This window comes from Sebastes umbrosus, chromosome 19 (assembly GCF_015220745.1).
Source record: "Sebastes umbrosus isolate fSebUmb1 chromosome 19, fSebUmb1.pri, whole genome shotgun sequence".
Taxonomy (NCBI): domain Eukaryota; kingdom Metazoa; phylum Chordata; class Actinopteri; order Perciformes; family Sebastidae; genus Sebastes; species Sebastes umbrosus.
Window position 1 is genome coordinate 12,317,263 of NC_051287.1, and position 16,378 is coordinate 12,333,640.

At 41.3% G+C, this 16,378-nt stretch overlaps 1 protein-coding gene across 5 annotated transcripts in view; it reads left to right on the plus strand.

The window, feature by feature from the left end:
- Positions 1-16,378, plus strand: part of garnl3 (GTPase activating Rap/RanGAP domain like 3) — a 77,626-nt gene that overhangs the window by 20,028 nt on the left and 41,220 nt on the right. For all 5 annotated transcript variants that reach the window (XM_037752499.1, XM_037752503.1, XM_037752500.1 and 2 more), the window contains exon 2: positions 6,207-6,276. In XM_037752499.1, coding sequence (XP_037608427.1) covers positions 6,207-6,276 — 70 coding nt within the window. The remainder of the gene's footprint in view (positions 1-6,206; positions 6,277-16,378) is intronic.

Genomic DNA, 16,378 nt, shown 5'->3' on the forward strand with positions numbered 1-16,378 from the left:
ATTCAAATTGGTTTAAATCCCCAAAATGATTTGCAAAGCTCCCAAACTGAACCTGTTATTTGGCTGAAAAAAGACCAAAACACCATCTATCATTTAACAGTTTTAACGTCACATCCCTGCAGTTATATCTAGGAGCTGCAGCAGTCGACTGACATTTAAATTATTTAGATTGTCACATGCCCGACATGGATGTACTCTGAGACAGAAAAGCTGTTGAATGTTTGATAAATTCTGAATGTTGGGCCTTTTTATAGGTTTCATTGTCACTCTCAAGAATCTTATGTTTGCTCTTATAAAGCCTGTTGGCATCAAGATCTTTTTGGCTTTTCTGTCTTACACAGTCTCAAAAAGAGCCACTTAATGGAGTGATTTAAGAGTTTAAAGAGTCATACAGTATTTATCAACCGACAAAAGGATTGGCTTTTTTTTCTGGAGCAGCACTTGGAGGTTTAGTGTGATTTATACTTCACATTTCACTGTACTGTATGGAGCCTTTCAGTGGCGACTGTCCATTGTCTCGTGACAGAAACCACAATTTGTACTGTAACCTTTTCCCGTACTCCATTACCGAGGGCAGCAGTTGAGTAATGAATGTCCATTCTACCTCATTTCTGTTCCAGAGCGATTTCTCTTTGCTCCAAGCTTTCAACGTCATTTTTCTTTGGCTAACAGCCATTATGCTGCTGGAACGTGACTGAACCGCTGTGGTGCAGAGTTCAAGTTATGGTTACATGCGCAGCTTTGAATGCTGAATAAAGGTCTCAACTGTGTTAAGCAGCATGTTAGGAGTGTAACGGAACAGGACAGGCCTGTAATCAATCACTCCTTTATTATCGCAAGAAGACTCAAGAGTCTGAAGCCATGCTGGCAGCTCTGTCAGCCTGTACTGTACGTAGGCACAGCTGTGAGCTAAATGCTGATGACAGTACCCTAACATACTCACAATGACGATGCTAACATGCTGATGTTTAGGTATAATAAGGTATAATGTTTACCATGTTCACCATCTTATTTTTGTGTGTTGGCGTCAGTGGGCAACCTCCAGGTCTGAAATGTGAAGCCAATGCGGAAGTACCTTAAACTTGCATTCTATCTAATAGCCAGCAGGGGGCGACTCCTCTGGTTGCAAAAAGAAGTCCGACTTCTCATTTGATTTATTACCTCAGTAAACATTGTAAACTTCAGTTTATGGTCTCAGTCACTAGTTTCAAGTCTTTTTCAATACAGCATGGTGTTCATTTAGTAAATTATGGTCCCATTTAGAGTCATATAGACCATAAAGCAGGGGTTGCTTTAGGGCGTGGCTACCTTGTGATTGACAGGTCGTTACCACAGCGTTGTCCGGTCTGGGAGTTGTCCGTGTTTTCGTCCTATATTTTTTAACCCTTTTACAGTGTGTTTTCAGTTCATGAAAGTTAAAAAATAACCTTTTTGGTCACATAAAAATGTCTCATTCAACGTTCGGTTGTACTTAGCTCCACCCTCTCGTGTCACTTCTGGTTGCAAAAACCACGCAGCTAGCATGGCAAAAAAAGGGAAAGATATAAAGATATAAAATAGGCATCAAACCTCATAATATTAGTGCTCTTTAAGCTGTATCGTTTTGGAAAAAATAACTGAAAACATCCATTAAAAGAAATCTTGGATCAAACTCAGCACTTACTTTAATTTCAAGTAAAATCATGATTGGGACAAGTTTGAATTTCCCCAAGAGGGTGAATAAAGTATCTTCTATCTGTTTCAATCCTTTGTTTTGTTATAGCGAATAGAATAATAATTCCTAACAGGGTGAACAAGCTCACACAGTAGAAGATCTTTTTGTTGTTGCTAACACGCTGTACTTGAAATCTAAATATGTCATCTCCACTTAATTCCCAGAGCTCTGTTGACAGGTACATGTTCTTCATCACACTCAAGGCACTTTACTTCCTCGGCTCGTTCCAACTCTTTAATAGGTGTCGGCACACCTTTTTGGTCTGACAGGAACCACCTTGTGCAAAAACGACTCTTAGTTCACCACCTCCTTCATGTGTTAAAATATCTCTCATTTTTAAAGCAAACAAAGCTAAAATTGGACGCTGAATATTTCCCCCAAGTGCACAAGGAGGCATTCTCAATCTGGCACTTTTCCTTTGGGCATTGTACAGCCAAGTGTTGTGGTTTTTAAAACATATCTTTGTGTGTAAGTGACTGCTTTGATGCATGTATTTACTTAATCCAAACCAAGGTTATGAAACAAAAAGTCTCTCTTGAACCACAGCCACTAGAGAGATGTTGTTGATGATACATGCACTTTCAAAACATAAAAACCTTTAATATCTAATTTCATCTCTCATTATTGCCTTTCAGTTCAGTCTGAACATAAGATGCCATCCATAAATAACTTTAAACATCACAAGAAGCCTTTATAGAAGGAGATGAGCTTCACTAGGAGATGGGAGGGGTTTTCATTAGGAAGGTGGGCGGGGTAGTGTCACTTAATCTTTCCACCACCAAGGTACAATCCTTCTCATGACCCCCTCTCAGAGGAAAGGTGAAGGGTAGAAAAGATAGCAACCTGGTTACTGAGAAGAAAAAGTGGGAGCACATAAAGGTAAAGGCTGTGATGGAGCACATGTTGTGGTGGCGCTCCAGCAGACCCCACCCCGATCACCAGTATGTATAGAGAGTGGGTAAGGAAACAGTGATGGATACATCCTGTAGCATGGATGCACTTTAAAATGCGTCCTTTAAGCTTGAGTGTGCATTATGTATTAACAGCCCCACTCTGCAGAGAGAGAGAGATAGAGAGAGAGAGAAACCGGACCAGATAGGCGAAGAGTTAAGGAGAGATGTAAGAGGAGTGGGGGATGTGGTCCAGAGAGCTTGAGGAAACAGAAAGCATACAGGTCATATCACCACTCAGAAAAGATATATGCAAACACAAGCTATAGAAAATACCTCCTACCATGTGCACACCAGCCAATTAGACTGTTATCAGGCTATTAAATAGGTATTATCGGTTGCTATAAGCCCCATAGATGTGAGTCAGTATGGGCCTACTACACCCACTAGTAGGTTTTATCATCTATTCAAATGGTAGATCACCGAAAGAAGGTATAAAAGAAAATGACAGCGACCTCTAGCAACCGTAGCACTGAAGACAGGAGCAGAAGCGGAAGTCAGGCGCTGTACTAGAGTCAGGGTGAAACTCCATATGGAGTGGAGGTTGGGGGTAATTCATGTGACACAAAACACAGGGTTTCACCCAGGAGACTGGGGTTTGCATCTTGTGTGAAACCAACATGTAGTTTTCTGACGTGTTAAGTTTCACTTTCCCTTTTGAACCATAGTTATTTTAAGCCAAAACATGCTGTTTTTGTAGCCTAAACCTAAAGAAGCCTTTTTAGTTTATGTTTAAAATGTAACATTTCATTCAGTTTTACAACGTGTTGTTTTTAGGTTTCGCTTTCACTTTTACAACGCAGTTGGCTTAGTAGGCCCCTAATGACTCACATCTATGGTGCTTATAGTGACCGATAACGACTATTTAATGGCCTGATAACAGTCAAATTGCACACACACGGTTTACCACTCGCTGCTGTATTTTGTGGATTGCTGGAGACATAAAATCAGGTTTTGGGTAATGAGGTGAAGCATGGGTAGAGCTCATGGCGGTATAATGAATACAACGAGATAAAACAATCTTTTTGGATGGGGTGGGAGCAGCAAAACAAATGATATGTATATCGACACAGATTGGCCCTTCCCAAGTTGATAGGTTGTTGTGTATCATAGTGGTACATGCAAAATGATTTTATGTGTGCACATTTTTAGGATCAACTCTTAGTTGTTCCGACTTAAGCGTGCTAAATATTAGCTTTGTGCCCCTTTAGCCTGTGAGCAGAATATTCGTCTCTCTGTGTGTGATTCATGGCTGAAACAATAACCTGAAAAATATTCATAATGCATTTGAATGCTTCTTGTTTCTTTAGTTTTAGTCTATAGTCAAGCTAGCAGGGAGGCTTTGCACAGGCAGCAGTGCTTCAAGCTTACTGCTAATGTATGGCTAATGCTAATATGCACACAGTGGGGGTGTTAAGTTGATGTTTAGCAAGTATGATGATTACAGTATTCACCATCTTAATTTAGTGTGACAGACAAGAATAATTCCTTTTCAGGCAAAAACATTTAATTTGGAGGAAAGCTAATTTCTTTCTTGTCTCAGTTATTACTGTATTTTCAAGACATGTAATTTCATTTTGGATGTAAATGTGTATTTAGACTTGTCACTGATGCACACTATGCAAATATGCAGTGATACAAAAAGAGGAATGCAGATAGGTGATGCAGATCCTTGTCTGTGTGGGTTGATTGTGCGTTGATTTGTTGGTAATAGCGGGATTGCGCTCCTCCTCAGCTGTGTGTGTTTGATTTCTCCATCCATCTCCCTCACTATTCCCCATGTTTCAAGTAAATACCATCCACAAAAGCACTATAAAGTTGTACACTAATGTTGGTAAGAATTTGTAATACTTTGTTGTTGTTCATTATGAGAGCAAAGTGCACATTTTGTAAGTTTCTGGCTAACTCATTAATAGCATTTAAACTAGCTGTCGGAGACCTCCTTTAAGCTGCGCGCTGTTATAACGCAGTTGTTTGTTTTATCACCATTAGAGGTCTGTTAATGTGTTGAGTGAGCTAGAATGTTTAAATATATTTCATAAGCGAGACTTAATGCTGTAGTAGAATTAAGATAATTTAGAAAATGGTACAAAAAGATGAATTAAAGGGACTGTTTGTAACTTCTTACACGTATAAATCAATCCGGGTCGGTGGCTACGCTTTTCAGACTCAGACTCTAACACAAACTACACGGAAGCACCAAAACCGCAAAGTTATATCTAGTGAAGCCCGTCTTGCGAAACAGTGTTGGCCGCGGTCGGAGGACGCGGAGGAGACCGTAGCTTTGGTCTCCAGGGCCGGAGTCTCTGCTGCACTCTGCTCCTCTGCTCCTCTGCCTGCCTTCACTCACAGCTGGCTCCACCTCACTTGCATGTGCGAACACTCCACACTGCAGAAGACTTCGTAGCTCTGAGAATATCTAGTGAATGTACAGTGGACGTTTGTGCAGAAATAAATGCTGCAGCTCCTCCAGACCAACAGAGGTTTCCCGTGTCTTGTGAAGTGACGGGGCTCCGCAGCGAGAAACACTAAGATCAGCAGTGGTTCATGGAGAGACCTCCGTCTGGTCAGCTAACATTACTGCCAAGCAGGTGAATTATAGAGTGATATTGTGCTTTTAGCTGACGTGTGTCGCCTCACTGTGTTGATCAATGCTCTTTCATATCTATGAAGATCGAGCACAAGCGCGAGCCCGACGCTGACTTCCGTTGACTTAACGGCCACAGGTGTTGCTGTTAACAAGCATGTCTGATTCTTACAAACAGTCCCTTTAACTGTGTATTGAGATGTGTAGTTTTGTTTACATTCTTTAAAATGTAACTCAATACAGTGGTGGGTGATGGGAAAGCTGTGTGTGTGGTTTCTTCATCCCTCTCCCTTGCTATTCCCCGTTAGCATGCTAACATTTGCTAAAGTGCACTTAAAGTAGCAACGGCAGAGGTTGATGATGGCGTCAGATGAAAAGTCATGGGATCACTGTCTTTCTTATGTTTAATAATGTTTCAGTAGAGTGGCTTTAAGGGCCTCATAAACTTCCAAATAATCCCAAAAACATAAAAAATCCAGTTCTTTGTATTACAGTAAAATACGTTTCAAACTTGTTCTTGTTTCTGATGTACGTGTGTGTTAGTCTTTCTATGTAATAGCGACTGTGTCTACTCTATGTGCGCATTTGGCTATTTAACCAGCGGTCTGCTCTCCCAGCCAGTCTCCATCTATCACTGTGGCTTAATTCAATTAGGACCCACGTCTCAATCAGAAATGGGGTTGGCCGGCGCTCCCGGCCAGTCACCATGCCACCAGCAGCCCCGCCACATCGACAAAGACTCAGACAGGAGGAAGGGAAAGAAAGAAAAAAGGGAAGAGGAGAGAGAGAGAGAAAGAAAGAACATTGGGAGAACAAAGTGGGCATGAACAAGGAGACAAAGTGAGATTAAATAAAAAAAGACTGGGAGAAAAGCTGCAACAGTTTATGTATGTCTGTGTTGTGTGATGATGGAGGACAGAGAGGCCATGTGTCTGACCATGCGTTTGTGTTGCAGCTCTGCCTCGGAGGACTTGGGCTGCAGGCGTGGAGACTTCAGCAGGAAACACTATGGTTCGGTGGAGCTGGTGAGTCCCACCCACAATGCACTCATCTGTTTGTCGCTCTCTTTGTGTCTCCTCATTCTCCTCGTTTATTCTTCTCTCCGTGATCTCCACTCCCTTTCTGCCTCTCTCTCTCTGTTATTGCCTTCCCCTCTTTTCTATTGGCATGGACGGACAACAGAGGGTGACTGATGAGTCATGACGTACTGGGTGTGGTCCAGCGATGTGCTTTTGCCAGCGTGGATCACAATGGGTGCTCCACTCTCACACTGATGCAGGACTCTGCTGCCTGCTCACACTCCGAAGTTCATTTGTTTTGTTATGACGCTGCTGGTGTAAAGCTGCAGCACAGTGTGTGTGTCTTCGTGGTTGATTACCAAGCTGTTGAGTCATTGTTGCTTTGGGGGGAGTATGTTGTGTGCGGATGAGTGTACATCCCTCCGCTGTGAGCCGCCTGAGTCTGTGCATCCCGATAGCCCGGAGGGACAGGAAGTCCTAGGGTTTCACGCTGGAATCATACTTCCTACCAGGGACATATTGTGGGTTTGTCCATGAGTGCTGCGCACCACGTGTGCGACTGATTAGTGTTGAGGAGAAACCACATGCTGCATATCAGCCCTAGCAGACTGATGCCACACACAACGCTGCTGTGTGTGGGGGTGTGTATGTGAGAAAAAGAGAGAGAGAGGGAGAGAGCAGTATCCAAACACTGTGGTGAGCGTGAGCCAGGATGAGTTCACTGATTATTCAAAGTGTGCCCGACGCACAGCAGTGCGAGACACCTCTTTCTCTACACATATGACTTCGTCATCTTCGTCACCTCTGCTACACCTAGAATATTTTTCTCTGCTGTACAAACTACAAATAGCAAACCTAAGGGTCTTCTGTCATCTATCATGATGGATTAACTATTTAACTATTAGATATTAAGACAATATGCAGCATTGGTAGATTAGTATATTGGATGAAAAGATTGTAAACAGATGTGAACATCCCAGGTTTGATGCTAATAAGAGGCACTGGTCCTGTTGGAATTACCTCCCTAGATGTTCACCGTAGGCTGCAACTAATAATTATTGTCATTCATTATTAATTATTAATTAACAAAGTCCAAAATCCAAAGATATTCAGTTTACAATTATATAAAGCAGAAAAAAAGCTGCAAATTAGCAAATGTTCAGTATTTTTGCAATTAATCGATTATCAGTGTTGTACTGTATGACCACATCTGGCGTTTGATCAACTGCCTAACATGACCTTTATGTTTACATTTACCTGGCAAGGACTCTAGCTACCATGTGAGTTATGATATCCGCAACAAAGGTGAATGACGTTAGCGCCACATAACTTTGTTTAGAGGAGGTTGGGGTGGATGGATGCCAGCAAAGGGTGTGACTTGGACTTGCTAATGTTTTCTTTCAACCATGACCAGAATCTTTTCCTAGCATTAATCAAAATATTTTGTGGAAAAGCACTGACAAACGACATTTGGGACGTCAGACCAGAAAGCACTCGTGTCCTTTTGGAAGGCAATGAAAAAAAATACATATTTTAGTGGCTCCTTCCAGTCTTTGTGCTAAGCTAAGCTAACCACCTGCTATTTCTAGCTTCATATTTACTGAGAGTAGTGATCATGATTGGGATACATCAGACCGGCACATACGGGTACTTGGCAAAAAGTCAAGGCTGCGCCCCTTTTTGGGGGAGAGAAAACCGAAGATCCCGTAGACATCAATGCAATTTGACATATGTTTGGATTGTAATTTTGACAAGTTTGTACTGTATGTATTAATTTCTTGTTAAACAAACATTTGTTTTATAGGGGAACACATCAAAGATCAGCGTTTTTGGATTTATTGTTGACACAACCATCTACACCGCAACTCTTCAGCATAGTGTTATTAATTTAAATCAGTTTGTTTAAGGTAGAAATTCAGAGACATGTTTCAACTTCCTCAGTTTACACTGTTGCCGTCGTCTACGCAGAATTGTTTTCCACTAAAAGGGGCGTGGCGATGAGACTCAGAGCCTACTCTGGATGATGTATTGCCGGTCTGATGGATGACAAGCTAGCATAAAGTACCCCATCACTGTGTAAAATGGACATTAAATTTACCCAAACAGAACCACTAACTTCTCTACGACGTCCTATTTGGACTTGATGAGTAGTTTATGTTAATAGCCGGCACCAGCACAGCCTCCTTGGTGTTAGTTAGTTAGTATTTCCGCCAATTAGAAGTGCTAAGGAATGACTGGTAATTCAGAACTACCATCTCAGTGTCATAATTAGCAAGAATTAGTTAGATCAAGTAAGTATGTAAGTGTATTGCCAAAACAAAACTCATATTAATCTTTAAAAAATAATCCTTTCCAGTATGAGTCAATTTTTAAGATATGGCAATTCCTGAAGGGATAAAAAGGCTGTGTGGTGTGTTTGATAGAAGAGTAATGGAAATTAATGGCAGGGCTTGATAAACCCAGGTTGATCTTCAGAAAATAACCTCAAGGAGGATAAGCACATGATGCCAAGCTTACGTCTTAGCAATTATCTTCGGTCCTTGACTCTGCAGTGAAATTAAATCTCTGCTTTTTCTGTTGGAAAGAGAAATATAATTGCTTGTGTGAACATACAAGGAAAAGTGTTTTTAGTCCGCTCGCACTATTTAAGGTTGTGTGTCTCCAGGGGAGCTTTGTGCAAAGGTCGGGACAGATTCAGGTCCTGATGCCTTTTAGCCAACAAACGGCTCCTTGTGTTGACAGTATTGAATAAGTGTGCTCATACAGTAGTCTGTGTGTCTGTACAATGTGAAGATATCAGCACCTGACATTTCCATAAGAAGCATAAAAGTCATAAAATGAAGAAAGTGTGATCATTTTCTCTTGAATATCCATGATTCTGATATTGGATAAATGTCTCACTTTTTAAGATATTTAGCTTCTACAAAAATATGTTTCAGGTAGTTTAGAAACATATTTGTTTTCAACTATAAGATGATCTGCTCAGTGAAAATTCTTTAAAAAAACAAATTTAAGGGATTCTCGTGAAAAACATCTTTTAATCTGCTTATTGTTAAATTAATTGTTAAATAACATAATTGTTAAAAAAATGTGATAGGCATGCCTCAAAAAATGTAGTATCGGTTGGGGTATAATACATAAGGTGTGACATGAAATGTTTGACTACCCACTACAAAAAGTGAATTCACTAAACTTTTCAATAATGTTTTCTGTAAATCTCATCGGTCTGATGTTGGAAAGCTTTCTACATGTTGCCACGATCTAATTCTGGTGGAGAAATACTAAATCCTTTCATTATATTCTAATTTAATGTAATAATTTTTGCTTAGAATTTGACAAATTTAAAGATATTTAGGTTAAAAAAAAATACAATGCTTTGTCTTCAAAAATCACCATTTATAATTTATGTATAAAGAAAAATAATTCCCAGAAAAAAACATGATTGGTCCAATAAATCTGTGTTACATTTCTTTATGTTTTTGTCTTTAAAAAGGTCTTAAAAGCATTAAATTGAATCACAAATTTGTTAAACTGAGAATACAATATACATTTTAAGGCAAACATTCCACTGTATGCAGTATTTTATAACACTTTCTATTCGAAAATAACTATTTTGGTAAAGTTAACTATTAAACTTAATGATGAAAGTGCTTTTTCTCGCCGTACCTCTAAAGTTAAGTTACAGCGACCGCAGTACAACCTCGATTACAACTGCAAATCACTTCAACCTTTGGGTTGAATCTTGTTTCTAGACACGACACTGACTCCAGTGTATTCCACTGCTTTGAAGAACATGCTTTGAAATGTCTCAACACAAGTGGGAGACACAGATTGAAAGCAGGGTCTCCCTAATAAGAGAGACCAGCATAAGCAGAGCCGTGACTCATCCTGTCTGTTTGTTTTATTTTTGGCATCATGGAAGCAGCAGTAGCAATTGCCAATAAGAGCAGGTACCTCCACAGGCGCTGTCGTGGTTCTATGATTCACCGTAATCCACACAAACCACTTTTGACATGACAGAAGTGTGAAGGATCCGGTTACATTTCAGCGTAATTATGGAGAGTTTGAAGTAAAAACTCTGTTTTCTAAGTGTATTTGATAAGGAAACCTGAAGTTGTAGGAATCAGGGACACTTTGGAAAATGAAAAAGTGAATTTTCTGTTATAATGAGACATGAGGATTGCTTTGTGTGAAGCCTTGTGAGCATCACATCTTCAGAATGACTTTACCTACATTCACTCTGAGCTCATCAGGAGATCAGTGTGCGGTGGAATATCACTCACCGGTTCGCTACACTGGAACATTTTAATCATAGGATTTTGTTGGCTAAGTTATCCTGAATAAAGACGAGAGTGTGGAGAATCAGTGGTGTGGAAGGTTCCTATTAACCTGTGTGCCAGCACACATCCACATACTCGTCAAAAAACTCATCCACCCAAATGTGCAAACAAATACTACATGACGCCATCTGCATTCATAGGAAGAGACACAAACACAAAGGCAACTCCCACCCTGTCTTGTCACTTCATTCGGTGACAACTCCACCGTCCACTTTTTTAAAAGCTTTATTGTGTGTCGCGCGTTAAAAGCTGAAGCCGACGACAATTAAACCCGTTTCATCCTGACACAACCGCTTGGAAGAGCGTGGCGGTGTTTTATTTTTTTACCAGTGTATTGAATTGTCTTCATTTGAGTTGGACAGATGAAGGCGGTGACGGATAGGAGAGAGGTAGGCGCTGGCTGTCTCCGAATGTGTGTGGTACACCACACAGGAAAACAAAAACACTGTTGGAGGTATTGAGAATAAAACCCTTTAGACACACACACACAAACTCTTGTTGATTTTGTTTATGTGTGTGCGGCCATGTGCATTTCACAGCAATGAAGGCTACTGTGTGTGTGCGTGTGTGTGACGAGCAATGTGTTGAGAGGTTAGCTGTCAGTCTTGCACAGTGACTGGTGAGCAGACGGCTCCACTCCCACCTGCCCACCAGTGTTACTGTCACCGCCTCAGAGGCTTTTGACTGCACTGTCACACTGAATTTTTCCCCCGTATGTGCGTCTCGCTATGTGTTACTGCGTCTGTTTGTGTGTTTGACTATTTTGTATATCAAATATTCACCCCCGCGTTACCTTGAATTCTTGAAGAAAACATTGTTTGTCTCTCATGCCTCCGCGGTGAACGGAGAATAAAAAAACTGAGAAATGTCTTGATGAATTGAAGTAAATGGGGGCCGCGTTTAACAACAGCAAGACTATATAAAAAAGCATTTGTTTACAAATTCTTTCACAACTTGTGCAGTATAATCCAAGTCTCGTTTATCCAGTTGAATGCTCACTACTTCCCAAACACACGCATCTTTGCTAAAACCATATGTGGCATGCTAAAATGTAGTTCAACGGTAGAAAAAGTCATCAAGTCAATTTCTGAACATGTATCTTAAGTGCTAACATTAGCCACCATAAGATACTGGTCTCTTTTTTTTTCCTGACACCTCATAGACCAAGTGATTCATGGAAATAATCATTAGTTGCAACCAGTGAGCAACCTACGGAGTCTGATGCCAATGCGGAAGTGCCTTAAACCTGCATTCTTTCTAATATCGAGCAGGTGCGACTCCTCTCATTCAAAAGCAACAGGTTCCGCAGCCGCCACGCGCTGCTCATGCGGGCGGTGTGGGCACGCCCTATGAGGGAAAGTGTTCGTCCAATCAGGTACCAAGTGCCTTGTGTGTCTAGTGGCAGCCCATCAAGCGTCCAATGCACAAGCGAGGTGATCCTTCACCATAACTGAGCCCTCTACAGCCTCTTAAAGACAGTAATGTCGGCCGGGATTGCTGGCGATCTCAGAGGGTTTAATAATTATTTTTTAGGGGAGCTGAGATGAAATTGAAGTGTGATTGAGCACCCCTAAAAAGGGTCCAAAATTGCCACTGATACACACACACACATGCTCAGCTATGTGTGGATACAAGACAGCTTTCTGAAAAGGAAAACACACTCATGACTCATAATTAGAGCCACTGAGGTTTACCACTGGAGAGCGGCAGGACAGTTAGATGACTGTAGTAGTTACAGTAGTGGGTGGTACTCGTCACCTAGATTCACACGGGAAACCGTAAACTGACAAACCCTCCCATGAAACTGCAGAGGACATTAGCTCACTAGCGCTTCTTTAAAGTTTCACATGCAGATGCTCTGTTGATTGTCTGTGAAGCTAATGATCACAGGGCTTTCTGAGAGGCCTTTATCTTCTATACTTTGAGGGTAGTTTTTCTGTTTGAGCTCAATTGCCTGTTTGACACTTTAATGAAGGGCCAAATGAAACTTAAATCTGGAACCTGGAGGTTGTTGTAGCTCCTCTTAACTCTGCATTTCTTGGTTTGCTTCCTTCTATTTCTCATTTTCAGCCGTGTTGCCATCTACCGTTGTGAACTTGATCCAAGTTTCTAAAAACAAAGTGATGCATGTAAAATTCTTGTTGTCTAATTGTTTTGCAACTTCATCAGTATGCATTATCTTTCTGGGTGTCTCTCTGTTCTATAGCACAAGGTCTAACAAGAAGAAAACTCCATTATAATATGCAGAAGAATGAAACTGTGGTTTGTCATTGGGACCAACATCACATCCGACCTCAAAAATGTCAGTTTGGAAGCATAAAAGTAATTTAAAATAGTCTACGTCATAGAGGGTGCCAGCCAAAGATTAAACTCTCTCTCTCTCTCACTCTATCTCTCACTCTTGTCTCTCTGCATCTGTCCCTCCTCCTCCCATTTTCTCTGATACATAACTAATAGTCTATTAAAGCAGCTGATGCATGGCGCTCTGCTGCTGCTGCTGCGCTCTGCGATCCCAGGTTTCACTGCAGCATCTGCCCACTCTTGAGGGCCCTTAAAGCTGCTGCACCCACCCTATAGCATGACTGCTGGGTCGGTGGGTGGGTGGCCCGATCCCTTCAGCGCTAGTCATTAGATTAGTCATCGCCAGTGCTGCTGTCGTATAAATGGGCAGATTATCGGCGCGGGGCTGTTGTTAGCGTGCTGGATTTGTCCTAGCCGCAGGCAGCGTTAATGCTAATCAGGTGCAGTCAATGGCTACATGGCAAACAGCCACATTTATCTTTGATTTACAATTTTCACCTCTAATTTTCTCCTTCGCAGGTAGGCGGTTGTTATTTCTACCGCAACATCATGCATTATATATCATTAGTTGCGTTGCAGGGGTCTTTCACTACATGTGAGGGCTTTTTGTAAGCATGTGATCAGTTTGTCTGATCGCAGCGTGAAGGGAGGAGCTCCTAGAAATAACATGAAAACAGCCATCCATATGGTTATAATGTATGTTAGTACACTAAATTCATTCTCAAGTATTTTAAATATAAGTCTGGATATTCTATATTTTTCTTATTAACAATTAAAAAAAAAAAGAGAGAGTAAAACCAACAATGAAATGATCCAACAAACAAGAATCGTCTGTGTATCCAAAGCCTGATAAAGCTTGTTCCTCTGTGCCAAAGAGTTTTATTGTTGTCAAAAAAAAACATTGAAAACACAATGGACTTCTGTGGCACAGATAAATCAGGCTTTGACTACACAGTCAATATTTGTTAGTAGATTCAGTTTATTGTTGGTTTTGGTCTTGTCATGGGATTTCTCGATTTCTTGTATTGGCAATACGGGCCCACTTTGAGATTGATAGACAGAGCGATGTAAAAGAAAAAAGGCAGATTTTTGTTCACAACACATTTCACTTCCTTCTCTAAATGCAGCAGCTGTAGTATTTTTACTCGATACTGTCTGAGTCATCGGGTGACCTGTGTGACACACAGACATTCATGTCCACACAGCTCTCCAACTTTCCATCAGTGCAACCTTTAATGATAACCCTCCTGATCTCATGTTCCACCTCCTTACAGTATAACCTTAAACAACTACACACACACACACACACACACACACACATAGTCACTTTCTGTCTGGCTTCACTGTGAGTGACCTAACCAACGTTAACCGAAGCCGTGCCCTCTCTATTACTGTTGCTATGGCTGACAGATTTATCACTCTAAAATCACCATCATTTTGAAAACACTGGGTCTTCGTTTTCACACAAAAGCCGGCCTCTCATTTCTACCTGGCGAATCTGTATAGGCTAAGGATCTTAATATAATAAATAATATTCCAGCTCGCTCACTCCCAAGTCGTCAAATAAGGCAGCTTGATCAGTGGCGCTACACTTCAAACTATGACGCCAAATATGTGTCCGTAGTTATGACGGGAGCAAAGGAGGAAGTCAGGTGACATAGTATATAGAGGAGGACTCCGAATTTTCACCCAGGAGACCAGCGTTCTTGTCCCGTGTGAAACCAAAAGTCAACATCGACTTATTTTAAATTACGTAACGTTGGTTACGTAGCGTACTTAACTTACGTCACATACTTAACGTAGCCTACTTGACTACGCAACAAACGTAGCCTATCCATTTTACCTAAACCACAATTTTTTTCCAAAACCTAACCAAGTTGTTATGTTGCCTAAACCTAACCAAGTTGTTTCCTGTGAACACTGAAGTTTATTTCGAAAAGTGTATACATGTAACAAACAGAAACTGACACTAGAGGGGTACCTATAGGGCCACTGGCCAAGCTGCCGTATTTGACAAGTTGGGAGTAAGAACATGCTGAATATTCATACGACAGCTACTCACAATACTGCTAAAAGAAAGAATCCAAAGCTTCATCTCCCTGGCAAAAAGTTAGCATCCTTGAACAGTTGATGATCCATGGTGAAGACACAGAAACAGTAGTGTGCTTGTGTTGCAGTGTAGAGCTAGTTAGCTCTGGAATTACAATACTGTATTATTATAACTATAGAAAAACATACTTGGTCATGTGACACAGTGGTTAGATTTATACTTAAAAGTTTGTGTTTTCACACAGTAGCCTATGCTTCACTTTGTTACGAGAGGAAAGGATTTCATGATGAGGAATGACTTTGTCAAACGTAGCAATATCGCAAGTTTGAGCTCCCACAGCTGGCTCCCACACAGTGGATGCTCCAGTCTCTAACAGGTACTTTTCTTACATATCCTGTATAGTAACCAGAGGGCAACCTCCGGTTGTGAAAAGTGAAGCCAGCAGGGGGGAACTCCTCTGGTTGCAAAAAAGAAGTCTGATTGTATAGAAGTCTTTAACCCTTTCACAGTTTGTTTTCAGTTCATGAAAGTTAATAAAAAACCTTTTTGGTTGTCTGAAAATGTCTTATTCAGCGTTCGGTTGTACTTAGCTCCACCCTCTTATGTCACTTCTGGTTGCAAAAAACCAAGATGGTGACGTACAAAATGACGAATTCCAGGCTTCAAAAGGGCAGTCCACAAACCAATGGGTGACGTCACGGTCAGTACGTCCACTTCATATATACAGTCTATGATAGTAGCTCCACAAAATGTAAGTTTTGCTCTTGGGTTTCTGGTTTTGGATGGGTTAAAAAAAAAAAATTTTAAAAATCCAAAGCATGACAGGGCTGCCATACAAAGTCCTGGTTGCTTGTAGAGGAAGACCTGATAGCAGTTTATAGATTCCTCTGGATACTTTCTTTCTTTATTTGTTTTCTTCACCCTCTTATTTTCTGCCTCTATTCATCTCCTCTCTCTTTTCTCTCATCCCTCACTCACATCTTCCCTGTGACTGTGCACCTGGCCTCTCTTCATCACCCCCCCCCCTTCCCTCCCTCTGCTACTTACTACTTCCCTCCTCACCCTCTGCTCACTTCCTCTCCCGCTCTGCCGCCTACGCCTCCGTGTTCTCTGCCTTCCTGGAGGATTGTGAGTGTGCATGAACAGGCCCACTGATGAGATCAATTATCTATCAGCAGTCACAAAAGTATTGATTTAATACCCCAACACACACACACACACACACACACACACACACACACACACATGCATCTCTCTCTCTCCTTTGTCCCGTGGGCCTTGGGGAAATCAGAGGCTCTCTGAGTACGCCGTGAGCTCGATTGTGTTTGTGAAATGTTCAAGTCATGCCCTAAAATGGGAGCTGTTTATGTGTGTGTGTGTGTGTGTGTGTGTGTGTGTGTGTGTGTGTGTGTGTGTG